We start from the raw sequence: 23,350 nt of genomic DNA on the forward strand, positions 1-23,350 counted from the left end.
GCACTGGATGAGAGGAGGTACAGGCCCACAACTTGTTGAAAAGGTAGATTTTTTGAGAAGATATCCAATTACATTGTAAGTATACTAATTAGGGGAGTTGAACTCCTTTCTGAAAAACAAAAGAGACTAAAGAATCCTTGAATCACTGATTCCAATGTCCTTACCTTATACACTAAAAAATCTAGTTAGGTGATTTATCCAAGATTACGATGTTAAGTACATGGAAGAGACAGAACTTGTACATAAATGCCCTGACATGAAGTCCAGAATTCTTTGCACTCTGCTACCTTTTGAACAGACATTAAATGAATAGACAAAGGAATACCACATTCCATTATTCCTAGACTATATCTTGTGAGTATTTCCATTGATTTACTACAGGAAGAGTAAACAACTCCCTGAAAGGACAATTTGGTACAATGTATCAGATATGCCAAAGAACAGACATGCCATATGACCCAAGAAATATAATTCTAGAAAAGTATCCTGAGGATGTATTTGGAGATATGCAGTAAACATCATATATGTATCTTTTGTACATATTTTTCTGTGAAAAATTGGAAATACCAAGATCCAAATGTCTTCACAAAAGATGAAGTAAATTATAGTGCATCTAAAAGCTAAATTATCATAAAGCTATTAAAAATCATGGTTTACAGTATAGAAAAAGGTTTCAATAACTGCAGCAATCAGAAATCTTCCCCAAGGCTTTTCAAGTTTTAACCCATCACAAATATTACTGAATTCAGAGAGGGTAGTACTTTCCAGTGCCTCTCATTCTAGCTGCATCATAGAATCACCTAAGGAAATCATGAGTTAAGAACTTGAATGCAAATGGACTTTACCCATAAAAAAAGCTCAGTCACACACATTGAAGGAGAATCAAATTGAAATGCATTGAGATACCATTTCTCACCTATCAGACGGACAAACACCCAATCTGTCAACATCATACCTCTGTTGACAAGGATACAGGGAAATTCTGTTACACTGCTGGTGAGACCACAAACTGGCAAAACTCCTGTGGAGAGGAATTTCACAGAATCTAGCAACAGCTACAAAGTTACATATACATCTACTGTGGGCCTTAGCAACTTAATTACAGGAGTTTACCCCAAAGATACACTAGCAAAAATATGTATGTACCAACTAATCTTTGCAGAACTATTTGTTACAACAGAAGAATGGAAACAAGAGTGGATGTGGCACATCTACCAAGTGGAACAGTAAGTTTAAAAAGAAATAAGGGATATCTCTATCCTGATCTCTAGGATACACTTTTTTTTATTATTATTTAAATTCCAGTTAGTTAACATACAGTGTAGTATGTATTAGTTTCAGGTGTATAGTTTAGTGATTCAACACTTACATCCACTTTTAAGTTTAAAAGGGAAAAAAAAGTAAAGTATATGCTATGATTTATCAAAGGGGAGGGAGAAACATATACACAAACATAGACTCAGACTGCCTACTCTTAAAAAAAAAAGCAATTAAGGGGCGCCTGAGTGGCGCAGTCGGTTAAGCGTCCGACTTCGACCAGGTCACGATCTCGCGGTCCGTGAGTTCGAGCCCCGCGTCGGGCTCTGGGCTGATGGCTCAGAGCCTGGAGCCTGTTTCCGATTCTGTGTCTCCCTCTCTCTCTGCCCTTCCCCCGTTCATGCTCTGTCTCTCTCTGTCCCAAAAATAAATAAACGTTGAAAAAAAAAAGCAATTAAAAATTGAAAAATTTTTAAAGGTTTCTTATATCAGGAGAGAGAAAAGCACACAGACAGGAATAGAAGCTAGATTTGTCCAAATATAGTTTGCTTTATAGGTTTGGTTTTTGGAAGCAGTAAATTTTACATAATTATACACTAGAAGGTAGGTTTTTAGAAGCTAAAAAAATGAAAGCTAAATGAAACAAATGAATTTAACTAAACAGAGTTGGTGGCTGGTACCACATAAATTACAAATTTATAGGAAACACAAGGAATAGAGAAACATAAAACCACGCACAAGGATATTAGCAGTATCTGAATATGGGAAATTCTGCAGGACAAAGGATCCAGTTTCCTCAATAATAAATTACAAGGATAAAAATGAGGAGAGAGAACATAAAGATTTGTAAAAATTTTTTAAGAGACACATGAACCAATTGCCATGTATGGACTTTATTTGGCTCCTGCTTTCAATTTGTTTTAAAAAATTTTTTGAAGCAATCAGGAAAATCTGAACATTGACTATATATTTTATGATACAAAGAAATTTCTGTTTATTTTTCCAGATTGATAATGCTATTCTGGGTTTTGTTTCGTTGTTTAGTTCTTATCTTTTAAAAAGACATACTAAAGAAAAAAAATCACCAGGGACATTTTTTTCTTTAACAAAACAATGTTTGAGTCCCACAGATATAACTGGTGGGGTAAAGGGCCAGACATTATTTTATTAAAACTGCCCCAGGTGATTCTAACCAGCAACCAGGTTTTGTAAACCACTAATCTAGAGCAAGACTAATATCAACCAAATAAATAACTCACTGGTTATGAATGACACTACAAGTACCCAAAGTACTCTTCTTGAAGACTGTAATCTGTATTTATTATTGGTATTAATGGCAATAATGACACCTCTGAATTCTACTGTACCTATTTTTAAGGTACTTATAAATTACAATTATTTATTATATATAAATTATAAATTATTACTTATAATTAAACAAATGTTTACTTAGCTCTCTGATTTACTTAGCTTTCTAACTTAAACAAATTTTTCTTGGGGTGCCTGGATGGCTCAGTCAGTTAAGCATCCAATTCTTCATTTTGATTCAAGTCATGATCTCATGGTCACTGGGGGTTCTGTCAACACAGAGTCTGCTTGGGATTCTCTCTCTCCCTCTCTCTGTCCCTCCCTGACTTGCTCTCTGCCTCTCTCTCAAAATCAATAAACTTAAAAATATTTTTTTTTCCTGGCTCCCTATACCTATTGAACAAACCAGGAACAATGTCAAAAGCCTTCATGGCCAGGCACGATGCAATTAGAACTAGTAAGAACTTATGATCTATAAACACAATTGTCAAGAAACTCGAGAAAACATCTTCAATAAAGCCACTGGAGTGTTACAAATCTCTGAACCACAGAAGAGGCTACTTAGAATAAATCAAACAACTTCATCCCAATTTAGTCTTATTTCTCTTATTTCACCTTTCCAGAACTCATACACAACCAAGGCAGCAAGAACAACTGCTAAGAAATAATTAAGGGGAAAATAATCACTTTCAGTCCTGAATACATCCATCCCAGACAGAAAGATAAGCAGAAAAAAGGTACTGACTTTTTTACTAGAATGACAAATGAAATAATATCCTGTGAGCTGCTATGTAATGACTGTCACATAACAAAGTGAAAACATGATGCCATGCTATATCTGGCCAGGTGCTTTTCTCTGATTCAAGTAGAGCGCCTTAAAAGCACACACACCTGGAAGCAATTTCCCAATCCAGATATTATATACATGGGTCTGCAGCAGATAATCATTGCTATCTCCAGTTACGGGGGCACAGATTACATACAGTTCAGAACTAAAGTTATAAATACACACCAACTGGATCAATCTAAACCATAACAGAAACAAAATAAACAGTGAGGGATAGAGAAGATATCAGGAGGATGAAGCGCTCACTGCATTTTCCAGGTGACTCAAATTTCTCTTCTGATTTGTCCCAAATCGGTGCATCTAGAATACCTCACTTTGTCTAAGGCATACTGCAAATTCAGTGGAGTTTAAAAATAATTTAAAGGCAATGGGGGGATTTCCTAAAGCAACCCTGGGTGGGGGGGAGGGGGGAGAATTCATTCTCTAAGACCTCGATTTTAAATATACACATACATGTTTAAAAAGTTGTATATATAATATATAAATACAAATGCAAAATACGTCTGAAAGCCCAGGAAAAAAGTTATCACACTGAGCTTATGTTTTAAGTTACCCATCCAAGAAAGGCTTTTTAGGCATACAGTGATGATGTTCCAAAATGTTTTTGAGATCAGGGAAAAGAAAAATATTTTTCTACAGAAGTTTAGGATTATAAGGGTCACCTGGGTGGCTCAGTCGGTTGAGCATCCGACTTCGGCCCAGGACATGATCTCAGGGCACTGGGCTCTGTGCTGACAGCTCAGAGCCTGGAGCCTGCTTCGGATTCTGTGTCTCCCTCTCTCTCTGCCCCTCCCCCACTCACACTGTGTGTGTGTGTGTGTGTGTGTGTGTGTGTGTGTGTGTGTGTGTGTGTGTGTCTCAAAAATAAATATTAAAAAAAAATTTTTTAAGCTTAGATTTATATGTTTCAGCTATTACCTTATGAACACCACTAAATCTGAATAGATCTAGTTCTTTAGGGCTGAGGTACATAGTTTCCTTAAAAAAAAAAAATATTGTAGTAAGGGAACATACAGCTTTTTAGGGCAGGCTATTTGAGGGAAAAATGATGACCTCAGCTAGGTGAGAACTTGGATATTCAATGACTGTATGTGGGAGGGAATAACTTGAAGTCTGAGAGGGGAAGTTGGAGGGAAGAGGAAGAAAGTACACTGGGGAAGATAAAGGACATATTTTTAGACAGGTGGGATGCTGAGTAAGCAGGTTCCATGACTAGAACAGAACTACCAGTTAGATAAGTAACTCAAGCAGTGATTAAACAGATGTTTTATAAATATTTGCTAACTAGTATGTGATTATTAAAACTATTTGGTAAACACTGTGTTCAAACTGAATCTAGCTTGACTTGTAATTCTAGTTTTATTAAGCCTTTTCTTGGGCTTTATTTTCCAGCGCATTAATTTTCCAGGTATTCTCCGAAATGTCTTCTAAGTTTCTATTTCTCTACATTTACTTAAATATACAAAATGTTAACTAGACTTTAGTATTATTAGGGGAAAAAAAAAGTCTTTTTATACTTAATAGGACTTGGAGATTTTACATTAAAAGCAGGAATTATTTCAAAATAAATACTTTCTCCTTCTTAAACTTAGTCCTACAACCAAACATAACATTCCAGGAAAGTGCATCTGATGTAATCTTCCTATTCAGTATTTCAACTTTTCTTTCTAATGTCTTAAGACTTGTATCTTTTTGGTCTTTGTTTGTGTCTTGTTTTTTTAGTAGCCTAAGAGTAATTTCTAGCAGACAACTCATAATTCAGGCATTTGATGAATAGGGAAAAGGTTAGTATCTAGGAGAGCAATCTCTAGTAACAATGAGCTTTAATCCAGTATTTCTAGAAGGAAAAAGAGAAGCACAGTGTATAATGAAATTATCAAAAATAGCTCTATACAGAAATATGGCCTTTTGTAGCAATGTGGATGGAACTGGAGAGTGTTATGCTAAGTGAAATAAGTCATACAAAGAAGGACAGATACCATATGTTATCACTCTTATGTGGATCCTGAGAAACTTAACAGAAGACCATGGGGGAGGGGAAGGAAAAAAAAAAAAAAAAAGAGAAGGAGGGAGCCAAATCCTAAGAGACTCTTAAAAACTGAGAATAAACTGAGTGTTGATGAGGGGTGGGTGATGGGCATTGAGGAGGGCACCTGTTGGGATGAGCACTGGGTGTTGTATGGACAAATGGAAATTTGACAATAAATTTCATATTTTAAAAAAAGCTCTATACAGAATATTGTCCTCTATACAGAAGTCACTCACTGCTGTATAAGAAGTGGCAATAAGATACTTCATCATTTAATATTACATGTTTATATTCAACTTTTAGTTCTCAAAAGTACTTTAACATCCCCTTTAGATTTTCATAGTGCTTTTTCTCTGAAAAGATCCAAATATATGGCTTTTGAATATGAATTTTAAATCAGAAAGAAAAAACAGGGAGAGGAAAGAGAAATTAAGCGAACTTCAAATACAAATATTAAAAATGTAACGTGATATGGTGGAGTAAGCACTGTAAGTCAAGAGACCTGCTTCAGGTCCCAGTTTTGCCAGGAACCAGCTATACGCCTCTGAGTCACTTAATTATGCTTTTTAAGTTGCTAAAGAAAAGAAAAAAGTGATTTTTGATTTAATGTTTACCTTAAATTCGGCTTTTTAAAAATCTACAATTAAAGTATTTTCAAATATTGTATTGTAATAACGGCTCGATGAAAGGCACGTCATTTTGCCATATGGAGTCCTCTTTCACTTCTGTCTCTATTTGACTTGCAGCCTGTATTACTTAGGTTGCACATTCAAGATGTACTTTGGAGAAAGACGGACTGGGGAAAGATTCCTTTACACGATGGGATGGAGCCAAGCAGGTGAGGGAGAGTTTAGGAATGAGTGCAAATGTATGCAGAAAACCTGGTCATTCTCAAACTAGGAGCACTGAAAAAGACTTCTGCTTAAATTTCGGGGTGGGGGTGTGTGTGACAAAATCTGAGGGAGGCCTTGAGCTGAGGTTTTCAGATAATCACTGCCTCCACCCTTCAAACATTTATTCTCCTGGAAGACTCCAAATCTGCCTCCAGTTCCGGGTTCCCAACCAATCGCATCAAGCCACAACAGAGGGCTCTGCCTACCCGGGCACCGGTTCAGGGCTCTTAGTGTGAGATTCACACGACCCCAGCACCTGTCGGCCTTCCCAAGAGGGGACGGGAGGGAACAGTAGGTCTTCCCCCCCAACCCCGTCCTCTTCGATTCCACCTACCACCAGGTCCAAAAGCCCTCGAGACTGAAACAACCTCCGTTAGCCTGGGGGAAGGGAGAGCTCCTCGCCCGTGACCCTCCCACGTATCCTTCCCCCACCGCTAACTCTCCAATTTACAGAACCCAACCTCCGACTGTGGTTTCTCAGGCCTCGGGTACCCCGGGCCTGGGAAGCGTAAAGACGCATGCGGAGAGTGAAGACAACGGGGGAAGGTGCACTCTTCGCCACCAGAGGAAAAGATAGGAAGGCAAGGGTGGGGGCAGCGGTGTTCCCCCTTAGCTAGGGCGGGAGGCCGCCCGAGCGTCTGTCGAAGGGTCTGTCATTCCTTCACTCACCAGGAGCAGCAGGGAGCATCTAAGGTCGGGTAATGATAGGAAGACGGCAGGATTCATGGTAACGTCGGGGTCCGCGGCTGGGACTGGGCAGGGTTGGGTTGGGTTAGGAAAGGGCTGGGCTCCGGGAGCCGGCGGCAGCGGACGATCGTCCCGGCAGCGGCTCCTCGTCCTCTGGACCCGGAGCTCCAGCGGCGAACACCCGGGACAACTTCCAGAGAGGCCTCGCACACCCTCACTTCCGGGTCCTGCCCACCTCGGAGCATATTGGGAAGTGTAGTCCTGCACCACTCTCATCGAGCACGTCACTGGGCATCCAGAACTTCTTTCCCATCAGACTCTCCGCCTAGGTCCACCGAGTTCTCCGCGCGCGGGGCCCTGTGGGATACAAAGAGCCGAGGGCGGCGAACCTCTGTTTTTAGAGGATGGGAACTACAATTCCCAGAGGGCAGTGCGAGGGAACGCCTTGGGCGGCCTTCGGAGGGGTTCTGCTAGTTTCAGCGCGGTGGGGTCTGTCCCAGTCGGCCGTAGTGTACTGTCCTGGCGGGAGGGGCGGCCCACTGCGGGTCGTGCCTCCTGGAGCCGCCCCCGGGACGTGAGTCCTGGAGGAGGCGAGGGTGAGTAGGAAGGGGCCTGGCTGGGGAAGCTCCGATCGATCTGCATCGCCTTGGCCCCTACCTCAAGCTCAAGGCCCTCCTGGCCTCGGCTCTGGCCTGATCTTTCATCACTAGCCTCCTCGCCTGCTGCCTTTTCTTTCTGCGCTAATTACTGCATTATAAAGTCGGAGCCGCCTATCAGGGCCTCCGTTGAATGAGTGGATGCCGCATATCTAATTGTCTGTGGGCTCGTAGAAGGAGTAGATCCGGGACAAAATGGGAAAGCACGTTGTAAACTGAAAAGCGTAACTGTGATCGCTACTAATGCATGGATCCCTACCTACAGGACAGTTACGAATTTCGTCAGCCGAGCCGTTCAGGATCTTAACCTGGCCCGAGTTAGCTCCCCAGCCTCACCTGTAAATACCAAGCCAGGTCCCCGTGTCCCACCTGATAGCTACACAATCAGTACTAAGTACCTGGGAGGCATTCTGCTTTTTTGTGGTTCTCCCTACTCCTTGCCTGTACTCCAGCTTTCCTCTGCCTTGGAATGACCTCAGCCCCTTCTCTATCTGGAATGCCATCTCAAATGTCACCATCTCTGAGAACTTGCCAAAACACCAACCCTTTAGTCCTGATCAAAATGAGTCTTTGCTTGTGACTGCAGCACCACTAGTCTTGTACAGTTATATTATTAGAAGCATTTATTACACTGGCTGGTTTTATAATTAGTTAATGATACCTGTACATTATAACTGACAAAGTAGTTTTGATGTTCATTTATAAAAATTATTTACAAAAGACATGAGTACTAAACGTGTGTGTGTGTGTGTGTGTGTAACTAAAAAAGGACCCTAGAGAATGCTTTTCCCAAGGTGACATTATTAGATGGTGGCAAAGCCAAGACTTTTAGTTAGGTCTCCTCTCTCCTAGTCCTGTGTTCTTATCCTTATACCACTCCCTACCTGTCTGACAAAAGAGAAATGAGGAATTAAAAAAAGATCAGACGCTCATGAGTATAACCTCTTTAGTCCAAGAAATTAAACTTTGATCCTGCTCACCCTCTGGACTTAGCACCCAGCCTATGACTTTTCATTCAACAAACACTGACTGAACACCAGCTATGTACCTGTTACTATGATAAGTGCTAACAATTACGAGGTGAAATATATAAAATATATATTTAACTGAGATCTAAACAGTGTATTTTTCAAAAGGCATATGAAGAGGCTTGTCTGTGTGTGTGATTCTGATATGCCTAAAAGTGATCACTTAGAATCTAAAATGATACATTTTAGAGTTCAGAGCAGTGCCTAGTACATAGCACTCAACTTATTGAATGGATCAACAGTCTACCTTTTTCATTGTTCGTATTTTACAGGAAATCAGAGAGCTGAAGTAGCCTAAAGAGATGCTATTTATTATTAACAGAATCAGGCCTAGAGCCCAAGTGCAATTCCTCTTTTACTGTGTTCCCGCCTCCATCCATTTTGTAGCTTCTTTCAAGTCATTTTAATATAATCCTGTCTATGACAGTGGTCTTTCTGACATGACAGACATGACAGAAGTGTCTCACAAAGCCCATATTTTCTGCCAGCATGTTAACTCAAATTGTCAGCAAAATAAAGACATGAAGAGCTGACCTTTACCAAAATTAAGAAAACACTTTCACTTTGAGGCAGAATTTGAACCAATAATCCTTGTCAATGACAATGCAAGTACTAGCTCATCAGTAGTGATAAATTTCTCCTACAAAACTCCCAGATCCTTAGGAGTCACAGAGATTGGAGTGACACTTTGGTGAAATCAGAAGAGGGTTTGTCTGCCCCTTTGGCAGCTATTAAATGGATGATTAGCAGCTGCTTTCTTTAGATAGGCGTGTATGCTTCAGTTTCCCATGATCACCATGACTCCCACTGGGTCTTACACTATTTACTTTCCTGGTCCTTGCAGGCATTCAACTGGCGAACTTGGATATAGCATCTTACATTTAGGAAGGAAGTTTAAAATCATAGATGCAACTACCCCTTTGTCCTTGAATTCTTCATGCTGCATTTCTGACATAATCCAGCCTCTGCTTCAACAGTCTTATGCTAGAGAACTATTTTTCTATGCAGCTGAGTTTCTAGAAGGTTCTAGCAAAACATATCGGGTTACCAGCCAGAACAAAATTTTTCTAAATGAAATATGGTTGATCCTAATGATGTGGTTTTTCCAAGTAAAATCCTGAGGTTGAGATCTCAAGCTAGGTATATTTCCTTGATGGCTAGAAGGCAAGGACAAATTAAAATTGTCCCTTTTGGCAGCATGAGAGAAAGAACTAAGTGCTTTCTAATTTAGCACTTAGATCTAGTTGATTCTGACCTGACAATAAATTCACATCATACCCATTTTGTGGCTTGATCATCACCTTTAATCCCAGTATCAAATCTGATGTTTATTATTATGTGGAATCACAACAAAAGTCACTGTGGCTTTTGAGCCCTGTGCCTAAGGTTAAATACTGAGCCCCCCTTTTTTTTTCCTCGGGTAGCCCCTGAGAAGGGTCTTGGAAGCATCCATCCTTCTCATTTTCCAGATGACCAACTCGTACAAAGGGTCATTTATTTGGCCAACATTGTGGCAATTCTAGGACCAGGATTGCAGGCTTTTTGAATCTTAGTCAACTATTTCGATTCAGCCATATTTATAACATACCCACTCAGGACGGATGAGACAGCTTTCAGAAATGTTTCCTGCATATACTCATGGTTTAAATCATTGTTTCAGGGTGCTCCAGTTGTGGAGAAGACTATGAACAGGTCAGAGAACTTGTTCTTTACTGGCTCCTCATTAGCATCCCAAGTTCATGCTGCTGCCATTAATGGAGATAAGGGTGCTCTTCACAGGCTCATCATAGGTAAGTGGTCCCCATAAATACAGAACCTTTAAAAATAACTCTGTCCTAGGGGAGTGTGTTAGTCTTAGTTGCAGTGTACTTATACACTTTAATGGCAATGTATCATTATTTATATTTCATACCAGAACTTGAACAAGAAAGTAATTAAGTCCTAAAACTTAAAAAAAAAAAAAAAAGTTTAGGATTAGGTAAAAAGTACTTGAGAAATATCTGTATGTTTGACACTAAATCTGGATATGTACTCAAAGGTGCCAAGAGAATTAATTCATCTTTATAATAACAGAGATCTAGAATGAGATAGTGGATAATGATCTTCAAAATTTAGTATATACCCAAAGTACTAAAGCTTGCAAATAACTTAAATTGTAATGACTTAAAATTGATTAAGTGTTCTCCCTATCATTGAGTCAATTGATTGAAATAGATTCAATGTTCTCCCTATCATATACATAGAGGTCCATATAAAAATGCTAGAGGGAGAGAGCAAGGTGAGTAGGAGGGAGAGAGAGTATTCAGGGACAAAAATGGGTAAGGATTTTTCAGATATTGTAAAAACCTCATTTCCACCTAATCAGAAGTCATTTATTTATTTAAAGAAAATAAATAAAAATGTATATTAAAATTTTTTTAATATTAAAAAAATTTTTTAATTAAAATTTTAATTTATTTTTGAAAGACAGAGAGAGACTGAGCGGGAGAGGGGCAGAGAGAGAGGGAGACACAGAATCCAAAGCAGGCTCCAGGCTCTGAGCTGTCAGCACAGAGCCCGATGCGGGGCTCAAACCCACAAACTGTGAGATCATGACCTGAGCCAAAGTCGGATGCTTAACCGACTGAGCAACCCAGGTGCCCCCAAATGTATATTTTTTAAATCTTTTCACACACCAGTGTCTAGTGACGTGATTGACGACTTGGACTGTAAAATAAAGTTCACACTACTTCAATTTCCATACTGGTTCCTTCAGAATTTATTTTCGCCCTACCTTTCCAGTTTCTCGAAAAACTTCTATCCATGCACCCTAACCCCTGACTAGGGGTTCCATTCCCTAAATGCCATGAATTTTATCTGTCTCCTCTTTTCTACCTCCTCATTCTCTTTTCTACTACACTCCTGCTTATCTTTAAAGACAAAATTCTTTTACTACATACCCTGTGCAGGCTTCTCTTTTCTATCAGAGACATTCCCTCCTAATACCTCAGCTTCATGTCAGCTACCGCATCCACAGTTATTTCCTGGAATGAGACATCTTCCACTGCCTCTGAGCCACTCATTCAAACATTCCACCATTCAATTAAAACGCTTACTTCCAGTTCACCCACTAATGAGAACAATAGTTTTTCAAGTCATTAAGACTTGCAGTCCATTATCTTCTGCAGTTTCAACCATCTATCTCCTTTTGTCTTTCTTCCTCCTGCCATTGAGCCCTGATCCCATAGTCTACTGTTCAAATTCGTACCTAAGAAAAATTGTCTTTTCTCCTCACCTTCTGTTGCACCTGGCTGTTGCAACCCCAGCTATAAATGGACCTAATGCCAACCCCCGAACAATTCAACCGGTCACAAAGATTGGTAGCACCCTAATGTGGTTACCTACCTCAGATAGGCACCCAACACTTTCTACTCATTATACCACATTTCTCCGTAAAGAGTGTTTCATACCTTCTCAGTCTCCTGAAATCTCTGGCCACCAATCCTCCCTCCCTCCGCTCTCATCCAATGCTTTATGTTCCCTACAGAAAATGAGCTTTAAGAAGGAACTCCCTCACCTTCCAGCATAACTAGAAATCAACCTACATCTGCATCCATCTTCTTTTCTCTTCTCTCTTCTCTTCTCTTCTCTCTTCTCTTCTCTTCTCTTCTCTTCTCTTCTCTTCTCTTCTCTTCTCTCAAACAGACCAAATATCCCCTTCTGTCAAAGGTCAGTTCATCCACATATGTTCTGTATTCCATCCCTTCCTATCTTCTCAGGGACCTTGCTCCATTTTGTGTATAAACTTCTGATTACTACCCCTTCAATCTTTTCTTCTATATTCTTCCCATCAACATGTAAACATGCTCTAATGTCTCCATTACTTAAAAATCCCTTCCCAGGGAGCCTGATTGGCTCAGTCGGTTAAGCATCCAACTTTGGCTCAGGTCATGATCTCACAGTTGGTGAGTTCGAGCCCTGCATCAGGCTCTGTGCTGATAGATGCTGGAGCCTGCTTCAGATTCTGTGTCTCCCTCTCTCTCTGCACCCCCCCCCCACTTGCTCACACTCTCTCTCTCTCTCTCTCTTAAAAATAAGTGGTAAACATTAAAAAAAATTTTTTTTAATCCTTTCCCTGTTCCTTCACCCCCCTCGAGGAGCTGCCATAGCTCTCCATATCTCTCGACTTCCCTCATAGCTGTATCAGTCATAGCCTGAACTGCTCTGGCAGTTACTTAAGAAAGATAGAAGAATATTTTATTCTCATCATAGTACAAAGATAAGTGGGCAGTCTATGGTGGATAGACACTTCCACTTCACAAAACCATCCAGGGAGGCTGCTAGGACGTGGCTGTCTCGTCAACATGTGGCTTCCATCTTGGGTCAAAGGCAGATACTTCTGTTGTAGCCATAGCCCAGCCAGCAGGGGTGGAGAGAGTTCAGAAAAGCCATTTGTCACTTAGGAGGCGGACTGGACTTAGACACAGAGCCACACCTAGGACAAAGGAGGCTAAGGTATCTCTCCTTTGATGACATCATGCCCAGCTAAAGCTCAGAGTGCTCAATTCTTAGGAAAGAAAATAATCAGAGAATGGATATGGGTGAGGGGTGACAACTGTCACTCTCAGTCACCAAAACCAAGCTTCTTGAGCTATCTGCACTCCACTTCTTTACCTCAATCCACTCTTTTATTAAAAGAAGACAAAACATACTTATTCAGAAGTATATATAGGGGCGCCTAGGTGGCTTGATCGGTTAAGCGTCCGACTTCGGCTCAGGTCATGATCTCATAGTCTGTGAGTTCAAGCCCCGCATCAGGCTCTGTGCTGACAGCTCAGAGCCTGGAGCCTGTTTCAGATTCTGTGTCTCCCTCTCTCTCTGCCCCTCCCCTGTTCATGCTCTGTCTCTCTCTGTCTCAAAAATAAATAAACATTAAAAAAAATTTTTTTAAACAAATAAATAAATAAAAAGAAGTATATATAGAGAGAAGTATATGCAACTTGTATGTAATGTTAATAAATAAATATAAAGCAAACATCTATGTAACTGCCATTAGGTCAAGAGACAGAGAACATTGTTCCCCTAGAAACCCCTATTACCTTCTACCCTACTCCTTGGAGTAATTTGCTTTCTTGACTTTTACAATAATAATTACATTGTAATTTTACTACCTAGGTATAGATCTTAAACACTATAGTCTAGTTTTGCCTTTTTGAACTTTTTTTAAGTGTTCCATGTTTTCTTGTACTGAAAGTTACGTATACAGTTTTGTCATTTTCCTGCTCAAAATTCTTTGCTTCCCATTATACGTGGAATAAAACTTAAAAGTGCACCTGTTCCTCTTTTCCTCTCCAGCTTCACCTTTATCCACTCTGTTCCGAGAAAAACTTGCTCTCTTTCATTTTCCCAAACCCACCAAGCCCTTTTCTGTCTCACGGCTTTTGCTGGAAATACTGTTCTCCCCATTTTCTATCTGACCAACTCTTACTCATCCTTCAGTCCTCAGATTTTAGGTCATTTCTTCAAAGAGGCCTGCCGTCAACATCCAGTCTCAGTGAAATTTTTTTGTTGTGTTCTCTCTTAGAACTCTGCAGGGTTTTCTTCATTGAACTTGTGTATTTATACATATGACTATCTTAATATCTCTCTCCCATAAGCTAGTAGCCTCCGTGAGTATAGACTGTGTCTGTTTAATCCATCACTTTATTTGCAAAACCCAGCACGGTTCTGGACACATAATAGAGACATGATATATATTTGTTGAAGGAGTGAATAAATGTTACAATCATTCTTTTAAGTACCTTTCCTCCTAAGAGGCCTATAATCATTTTGAGGGCCAGGATTAATGGTGAATCAAGTTGAATCAAATTGAATTAAATTAAACTGATTTGAGAGGCAGGTTAGGATAAAATTCCATTGGAAATTTTTTTTTGTAACTCAGAATACCTCAAGAAAAAAATGTCTTATAAAAGGAACTCTTGGGGCGCCTGGGTGGCTCAGTCGGTTAAGCAGCCAACTTCGGCTCAGGTCATGATCTCGCAGTCCGTGAGTTCGAGCCCCGTGTTGGGCTCTGTGCTGACAGCTCAGAGCCTGGAGCCTGTTTCAGATTCTGTGTCTCCCTCTCTCTGACCCTCCCCTGTTCATGCTGTCTCTCCCTGTCTCAAAAATAAATAAAACGTTAAAGAAAATTTAAAAATAAAATAAAAGGAACTCTTTATTATTTTAATGAAAAATAACCTTCAAAGGAAACAAAACACAGTGTTTTATAAATTAAAAACGGTTATACAGACTCAGTCATACAAATTAACTAAGTGTTGCATAACAAAACTTGAAATATTCTTATAACTTTAAATCCCAAAGAAAAAAAAGCCCTTAAAAACAAAGCAGGACAAAATTCTGTGAAACCAGCATAGAGCTGATAAATTTATTTTATAAATGAGTTCCTTCTGTGTTCTATCATCTTGCTTCATTACCAAGTTTGCGCTGTTAACACTGCTCATCTTTTCAGAATTCTGCTGTCATGTCTTCTGTGAAAAGACCGTCATACCTGTGCTCCTGGCATTTCCCAATATTGGTATATCTCTATCAAAGTAATAACTGTTTCATCTTACATTTCAGTGTATCTTATGTATTCTTTTATTTAGTGCATTTTGACGATCTCTGAATAGCTGCTTTTTCTCTTTCCTAAACTCATAATATAGTACTACAGATGAATAATTTTTTTTCTTGAATCTTTGCTCACCAACTGCTCACTAAACTCATTCACTTTAGCATTTTCTGTTTTCCCTTCTCTGTTTCCATGGAGAAGTATGTCAGTGATGTGTTCGACTCCATGGAAACAGATGAGCATCTCTTTCTACATACACAACTAATTAAATCGAACACTTTCTATGCTGTCCATTGTTCTGGAGAAGGATTGAGGAGGCTTTTTCTCTGAATGAGACATCATTTTAGAAGCGATTTTTAGTGTTTAACCTAATACAACGGATTAATGTCTTAACATAACATTATGTCCTCGATTCAGACGATTTAGGGCTCAATCTTGGGCCCTAAAAGCATAAACATACATAGCAAAATCCTTATGTATTATGGTTGTCATTTGTAGATATGTAGCTTTTTCTCTTAACATTAAATTCAGATAATTTGGATGAATACCAGTGATATAGTTGATAATAAAATTTAGTAGATTCATATTAATACTATACAATGTAGTATTGTAGGAAAGATGTGGATTTTAGAGTCACATAAATCTGAGTTTTGAGTTCTGGCTTTGTCATTTCTTCGCTGTATTACCTTGGGTAAGCCACTTAATCTTTTTGAGCCTCAATATCCTCATCTGAAAACCATAGACCATAATGCTTTATGTGAGCGTTCAATGGGGTAATGACTGTAAAACATCAAGGGTAACTATAGTTAATAATACTGTATCATTTATTTGAAAATTTCTGAGAGAAAAAAAGAAAGTTTTTAAGAGAGTAGATCTTAAAAGTTCTCATCACAAGAAAAACTTGTAACTATGTGGTGACAGATGTTAACTAGACTCACTGTGGTGATCATTTTGCAGTAGATACAAATATTAAATTATTATATAGTCGACCTGAAACTAACATAATGATATATGCTGAGTATGTCTCAAAAAAAAAAAAAATCCAGCATCATACTTGACACATAGTAGACAATAAAAAGACCTTGTTACTGTTATTATTTTATCAGGTTGGACTTAACAGTAAAATGATCCAGGCTTACATGGTTTTAGAAATGTCTCAAAATGAAAAATTACTAAATGCAATGAAGAATAGTACTGTTTTCTTTGTGAAGACTAAACGGAATAATTTGTAGATATGCATAGTGCGTAATGATTGATCGAACCATCACTGCTAATAGCGTTTGGGGTTGTTTGAGTGGTCAAGTGACAAGGCAACACCATTCTGATTATACCACAACTTTTGATGCCCCATCCATGTTCTAAACAAGTGTAAACCTCTTGAGTTATTTTCTCTTTTTGACTATGACCTCTCCCAGCACAGTAGTTTATTTTTTTTTTTTACCTGTTTAAATTGGGCATTTTATTTTATTTTATTTTATTTTTTAATATATGAAATTTATTGTCAAATTGGTTTCCATACAACACCCAGTGCTCATCCCAAAAGAGCACAGTAGTTTAGTATGGCAAGGAGACTCATAAGTAGCAGACCAGTGACATTATTTCAGGTTAACATCTTACTTTACCTCAACCTTGACCTTAAACTTTAGGGTCACTAAATGTTTTATGAATGTTAGCTCGTGTGTGTGTGTGTGTGTGTGTGTGTGTGTGTGTGTGTGTGTTTATCAGCCTACATTTGTATGTACTCATAATAGTAATAAAATTAGCCAGCATTTCATAAAGTCATGTTCTATGTGCCAGACACTATATAAGTGTTTTGCAACTCATTAACTCATTTAACAGAAAAACACTACAGAGTTTTGAATACTCTTATTACCCTCCTTTTATAGGTGAGGAAACCGAGGTGTAGAGAGATTTAGTGACTTGTCTGTAAGTAGCAGAACTTAGATTAGAGCCTGGAAGTCTGATTCCAAAGCTCATGCTTTTAACTACTAAATTATGGATCCTCCAGGCATGGAGATATCTCTGTGTACACATGCACATCCATATGTATGGATACAGAGAGAATGAGAAACACAAGACAGGAAGAGCTGATTAGGTCTAAACCTTGACTGACGAACTGAATGGTTATCTAAATAGGACTTTTCCTAACCTTTTTGGCAATCTGGTAAAGCTTATGTACCCCTTCTCAAAAATATGTTTTTAAGAGCTTACGCATGGTATATAGGGATCCAAAGTAAAGTAGCTATGTTGAAGTACAGTTATCAAACTATTTTAAAATTATGATATTGCAGTATACCTACAATCATAGTTTATTGATACATTAAATAGCAAGGTCTAAGGGAAGATCTAACAAGTATAATTTCAAAATAGCAATGAGTTTAAATGCTATTTTAAGATACCACAACAACTATAATGAGATAATATGTGATAATATTTTATAAAATCTCAAGTGATCTCAAAATGTAATATGCCCCTTATTATTATTATAATTCTCATTTTATATGTTAGGACACTGAGACTCAGAAGTTAAGAAATTTAGTTGTAAGGTTAATAACTGCACAGCTGAGACTCAAATCAATTTATTTGATTTTGAATCCTATGTTCTCTCTATTGTTTCCATGTTGCCTTTATAACAATAATCGTATAGTTTTTATTTTTTTACATTTATTTATTTTGAGAGGGAGAGAAAGGGACAAAGAGAGAACCCCAGCAAGCTCCACATTGCCTGAACCCATGAACCGTGAGATCATGCCCTGAGCCAAAATCATGAGTCAGACGCTTAACCAACTGAGCCACCCAAGTGCCCCTAAGCAAATAGTTTTTTTTATTTTTTAAATATTTATTAAAAAAATTTTTTTTTGATGTTTTTACTAATTTTTGAGACAGAGTACGAGCAGGGGAAGGGCAGAGAGAGAGGGAGGCACAGAATCCGAAGCAGGCTCCAGGCTCCGAGCTACCAGCACAGAGCCTGACACGGGGCTCGAACTCACAGACTGTGAGATCATGACCTGAGCTGAAGTCAGACGCCTAACCGACTGAGCCACCCAGTTGCCCCAGTGTTTATTTATTTTTGAGAGAGAGAGATAGAGCATGAGCTGGGGAGGGGCAGAGACAGAGGGAGACACAGAATCTGAAGCAGGCTCCAGGCTCTGAGCTGTCAGCACAGAACCCGACACGGGGCTGAAACCCACAAACCATGAGATCACGACCTGAGCTGAAGTCGGATGCTTAACCAACTGAGCCACCCAGGTGCCCTTGGTTTTTAAATGACCACAAACGCCTTCCCAAGATTGTAGTAATACAAAAGGTGTAATGTATGAAGTGGGCAAAAGCAGATGAAACGCATCTTTGATGCCACACGCAGGTAACATTTTACAACAAGCAAATAAAAGGTTAATAAAGAATGCTGGGGGCGCCTGGTTGGCTCAGTCGGTTAAGCGTTCGACTTCAGCCCAGGTCATGATCTCATGGTTCATGAGTTCAAGCCCCGCATCAGGCTCTGTGCTGATAGCTCAGAGCCTGGAGCCTGCTTCGGATTCTGTGTCTCCTCTTTCTGCCCCTCCTTAGGTCACGCTTGCTCTCTCTCTCTCTCTCTCTCTCTGTCAAAAATAAATTTAAAAAAAAAAAAAGAATGCTGGATTTGCTCGTGTCGGACAGTGTGGCACAGTAGCTGTTAGGTAGCAGCTATCACTGTAAGTGACAGTCATATCTTCTAACTGCTAAGTTGGAGCTCTGGTTTCTGCACGTACCAACCCATTAACCATCCAGACTCTTCTGCTTCAGCTAGCCTTAAAATAACTGCATGCTGTGGAACGGTGGCCTTCCAGTCACGGTCCCATCTCAGCTTTCTGAGCTATGTTCAGGCTGAGCACATGCAGAATGCCAGCCCCCGGTAAGCAAGCACCATTTGGTCATGGATTAGAGGCTATCTCCACAGTTGCCAGAGTAATTAAAACAACAGAGCACACTAGCCAGCTGCTTTCTATATTAGCTGCTCCTGGCAGCAATTCAAATTTAAGTGCGCTGCTGTAGAGTGAATATGAGTTTACATCCCAAACCCTACATGTGTGCAACGTATTGCAGTTACCAAACACTTCCAAACAGGAAATTATTTCACTCAAACATCAAAATAAGCTGTTGTGCAGACTGGACGGGTATTGGCTGAATGCTATAATTGAGAGAACTAAAGAAGGGGGGATGGTAGGTCAAGAAAGGCGCAGGCCTCTCTCGGTTATTATTCCCTTTTAGCCAGGAAGCTCAGAACCTGATAGGATTCCCGTTACTCAGAAACTAGCCATAGAGCCGCTGTCCCCTAAAGCAACTCAAAACAGGACCTAAATGAAGCCGAATGCTGCTTTTCTAATCAGGAATAGGGGATACATGCTTTCAGACTCCTCAAATACACAAATTCTGCCACATAGGCAGGCACAACATACTGGATGGTGGCCACATAACCCAATTAAATCTTCTCTGTCGGCAAGTGTAATAACCAGTCACGCAAAAACAAGTATTTCAGGGATTGAAGAGGAGGCTTGAAGTTTCCCTGTACCTTACAGAAGACTTGGGAAAAGCATAGCAATTGGCCTAAAGTTCTATATCCTAGGAGGTACAGTTACCTATTAACCCCATGGTGTTGACTTCACTTTGGCCCTAAGAAGCCTAGTCAGGTAGCATTATCCCAGTACATGATGATTGCCTCCATTTCTGAACATGTGTTCTTGTGACCACAGTTCCCAAATCTTCTCCCTCAGTAACATGTCCAATGAGAAATTAAACCTGAATTACCATCATCTTGCTCATCCTACATACTGCTGTCTTTGCTTAACACTGGAAGCCAATACAGTGGCAGAGAGTGCCCTTCCATCATGAAAGACAACTAGAGACTGGTCTTGTTTCGTATTCTCTAGAAGTATCATTTTAACTCCACCAGGGCTCAAATGATAAAAGGAACATGCTCTACCTATAATATGGTTTAGTTTTATTAATGAGTTTGGGTTTAAGTGAGTCCTTATCTATAAATGCAGTGATAGAATCTCTGGAAACTTCTGGATTAGACACTAGACATTGTGGAGGGAATAACACCCAGCACTGTGTTACCACTCAGCACAGGGGCTTCTATTATCAGATACGGTGAATCATATGCAGAAGTTGCCTCTGTCTCCCAAACTGAGGTTCTGAAAAAGAACACCTACCTCCTCTAGGAGTTATACACAAATTGTAAGTCTCTTTCAGATCTCAAAAGCGATGACCTCTCTTGCTTTATTACCAGGATACATGGAAACGTGAATCAGCAAAACAAGTTAAAAAACTATAAAGTACTTCTGGGTCCTAACACATCCAAGATTTAAATATATATTGAAATATATTATTTATTTATTTATTTATTTATTTACTTATTTTTATTCATTTTTGAGAGAAAGAGACAGACAGAGTGCGAGCAGAGGAGGGGCAGAGAGGGAGACAGAGAATCTGAAGCACGCTCCAGGCTCTGAGCTGTCAGCACGGAGCCTGACGCAGGACTCGAACTGACAAACCACGAGATCATGACCTGAGCCGAAATTGGGCACTTAACCAACTGAGCCATCCAGGTGCCCCTATACTGAAATATTTAGAGCTAACACAGTAGCTTAATCTCAGGCACAAACCAACTAAAACAGAAGTGTGACACCTTCTCTTTCTTCTCCTAGCATTTATATTTCCCTTCAAAAATACTTCATTTGAACAGCTTTAGCAGAGTTTATGCCAAAGCACCTTAAAAGTAACTGGCTTCCCTCATTTTCAACTTGTATGTGGTTACCCTCAACTTATATATGAATACCTGATCGTTGTCTGTGATGAAAGTAGGAAATTTTTTTTTTCACTTAAAGTACATTTCAGGAAGTATCTTTTGTTGTTGTTTTAAAGTAAACTTTATTGAGGCATAATACACTAAATACAGTAACCCCAATCCTTGCTACTCTAGAGTTACTTAATTTTAACAAATATGTAGTCATGTAATCACCACCATCAAGATATAGGCAAGTTCCATCTCACCCCAAAATTTCCCTGTGTCCCTTTATAATCAATCTGTCTTCACATCCCAGCCCTTGTAACCACTCATCTGTTTTCTCTCCCTACAGTTTTATCTTTCCAAGTATGCGGTGTAAATGAATACCATATGCATCCTTTGAAACAGAGTTCTTTCACTTAGTATAATACATTTGAGATTTTTTCCTGGTTGAGTAGGTCAGTAGTTCATGCCTTTTTATTACTGAGCAGTATCCTACTGTATGGATGACTACAGTTCTTTTGTCATTCTCCACTAGAAGGGCAATTGGGATATTTCCAGTTTTTAGCAATTATGAATGAGACTTCCTTAAATGTCCAAATACAAGTTTTTATGTGAACATCAGCTTTCATGCTTTTGTTTCTCCTGAGTAAACACCTAGGAAAGAGATTATTGGGCCATGTAGTAAGTCTGTGTTTAATTTAATGAGAAACTGGCAGTTTTCTGTAGTGGCTATACCATTTTGAACTCCTACCAGTGATGGCTGAGAGTTCTCATTGTTCTGTATCCTCACCAGTGTTTGGTATTGTCAGGTTTGTTTTTAGTTTTGGTTTTGTTTTAACCATTCTAATAGATGTGTAATGGCATCACATCATGGTTTGAATTTATATTTCCCTGTGTATTAATGATGTTTGGCATCTTTCTACATGTGTATTCAGTGAAATTTTTCTTTAAAACTTTTACCCATCTTTTAATTTCATTATCTGCCTTTTTATTATTCAGTTGTATTTTTTTATTATTCAGTTGTAAGAAATCTTTTTTTGGGGGGTGTTGAATTTTATAAGTTCTTTATATTTTTTGGATACTAACCGTTTATCAGATATGTCATTTGCAAATATCTTCTCCCCTTCCATAGATTGCCTTTCAGTTTTGTTGGTTTATTCTAGGTAGAAGACTTTATCAGATATGTGTTTTGCAAATATTTTCTCCCAATTTGTGGCTTGTGTTGCCGTTTTCTTAACAGTGCCTTTCAAACAGCATTTTTAATTTGGGTGAAATCCAATTTATTGATTTTTTTAATGGATTGTTCTTTAGTATCGTGTCTAAGAAATCTTCGTCTAACTCAAGGTCACAGAGATTGCCATTTTTGTTTACTTGTAAGAGTTTTATATAGTTATAAAGGTGTTACATTTAAGATTATGATTCACTTTGAGATAATTTTTGTATATGGTGAAAAATATAGGGAAAGTTTTTGGTTTGTTCATTTTTTTAGTTTTGTGTATGGATGTCCAGGTTTTCCCAGCACCATTTATTAAAGATTATCCATTGGTTTGCCTTTGCACCTTTGTCAAAAATCAACTGATCATATACGTACAGAACTGAGTCTGTTCAGTACTCTCAATTCTGTCCTATTGATCTAAGTGTCCTTTTTCGGCCATTTAACTTAAATTTGAATTTATGGGCATAAAATTGTTCATAATATTTCCCTATTTTCCATTTAATGACTTCAGGCTCTGTAGTGTTGTACCTGCTTTCATTTCTGATATTGGAAATTTCTGTCTGCTCTGTTTTTAATGATCACTCTGATCAGAGATTTATCAATTTCAATGTTTTGCAAGAGCCAACTTTTAGTTTCATTGATTTTTTTCTAGTGTTTTTCTAATTTTAATTTCATTGATCTCTGCTCTTATCTTATTATGTACTTCCTCTGCTTGATTTGGATTAAATTTGGTCTTCTTTTTTAGTGCCCTAAGGTAGAAGTATAGATCACTGATTTGAACCTATTGTTCTATTGTAATACAAGTATTCAATGCCGTATATTTTCTTCTAAGTCCCCTCATGTGTAGAGTATGAACCTTACAACAGTACTTTTATTTTCATTCATTTAATTATGTTTTTTAATTTCCCTTGAGATACTCTCTTCAACTCATGGATTATCTGTGTGATGTTTAATTCCCAAATATTCAGTGATTTCCCATTATATTTCTGTTATTGATCTGTAATTTAATTACATTATTGTCAAAGAATATGCTTTGTATGATTTCACTTCTTTCTTTAAAGTTTATTTATTTA

The 23,350-nt window shown here is 38.8% G+C and overlaps 2 protein-coding genes across 4 annotated transcripts in view; one reads left to right on the top strand and one right to left on the bottom strand.

The window, feature by feature from the left end:
- ERP44 (endoplasmic reticulum protein 44) overlaps positions 1 to 7,312 on the bottom strand; it is a 96,088-nt gene extending 88,776 nt beyond the window's left edge. Inside the window, exon 1 of the mRNA XM_030294437.1 lies at positions 7,004 to 7,312. Coding sequence (XP_030150297.1) covers positions 7,004 to 7,297 — 294 coding nt within the window. The 5' untranslated portion in view covers positions 7,298 to 7,312. The remainder of the gene's footprint in view (positions 1 to 7,003) is intronic.
- A 113-nt stretch (positions 7,313 to 7,425) lies between these two features.
- The window catches only part of INVS (inversin), a 158,181-nt gene continuing 142,256 nt past the window's right edge, over positions 7,426 to 23,350 (top strand). For all 3 annotated transcript variants that reach the window (XM_030294433.2, XM_030294435.2, XM_030294434.2), the window contains exons 1-2: positions 7,426 to 7,617; positions 10,366 to 10,495. In XM_030294433.2, the coding sequence (XP_030150293.1) occupies positions 10,390 to 10,495 (106 nt within the window). In that variant the 5' untranslated portion in view covers positions 7,426 to 7,617; positions 10,366 to 10,389. The remainder of the gene's footprint in view (positions 7,618 to 10,365; positions 10,496 to 23,350) is intronic.

Source organism: Lynx canadensis, chromosome D4 (genome assembly GCF_007474595.2).
Source record: "Lynx canadensis isolate LIC74 chromosome D4, mLynCan4.pri.v2, whole genome shotgun sequence".
Lineage (NCBI taxonomy): Eukaryota > Metazoa > Chordata > Mammalia > Carnivora > Felidae > Lynx > Lynx canadensis.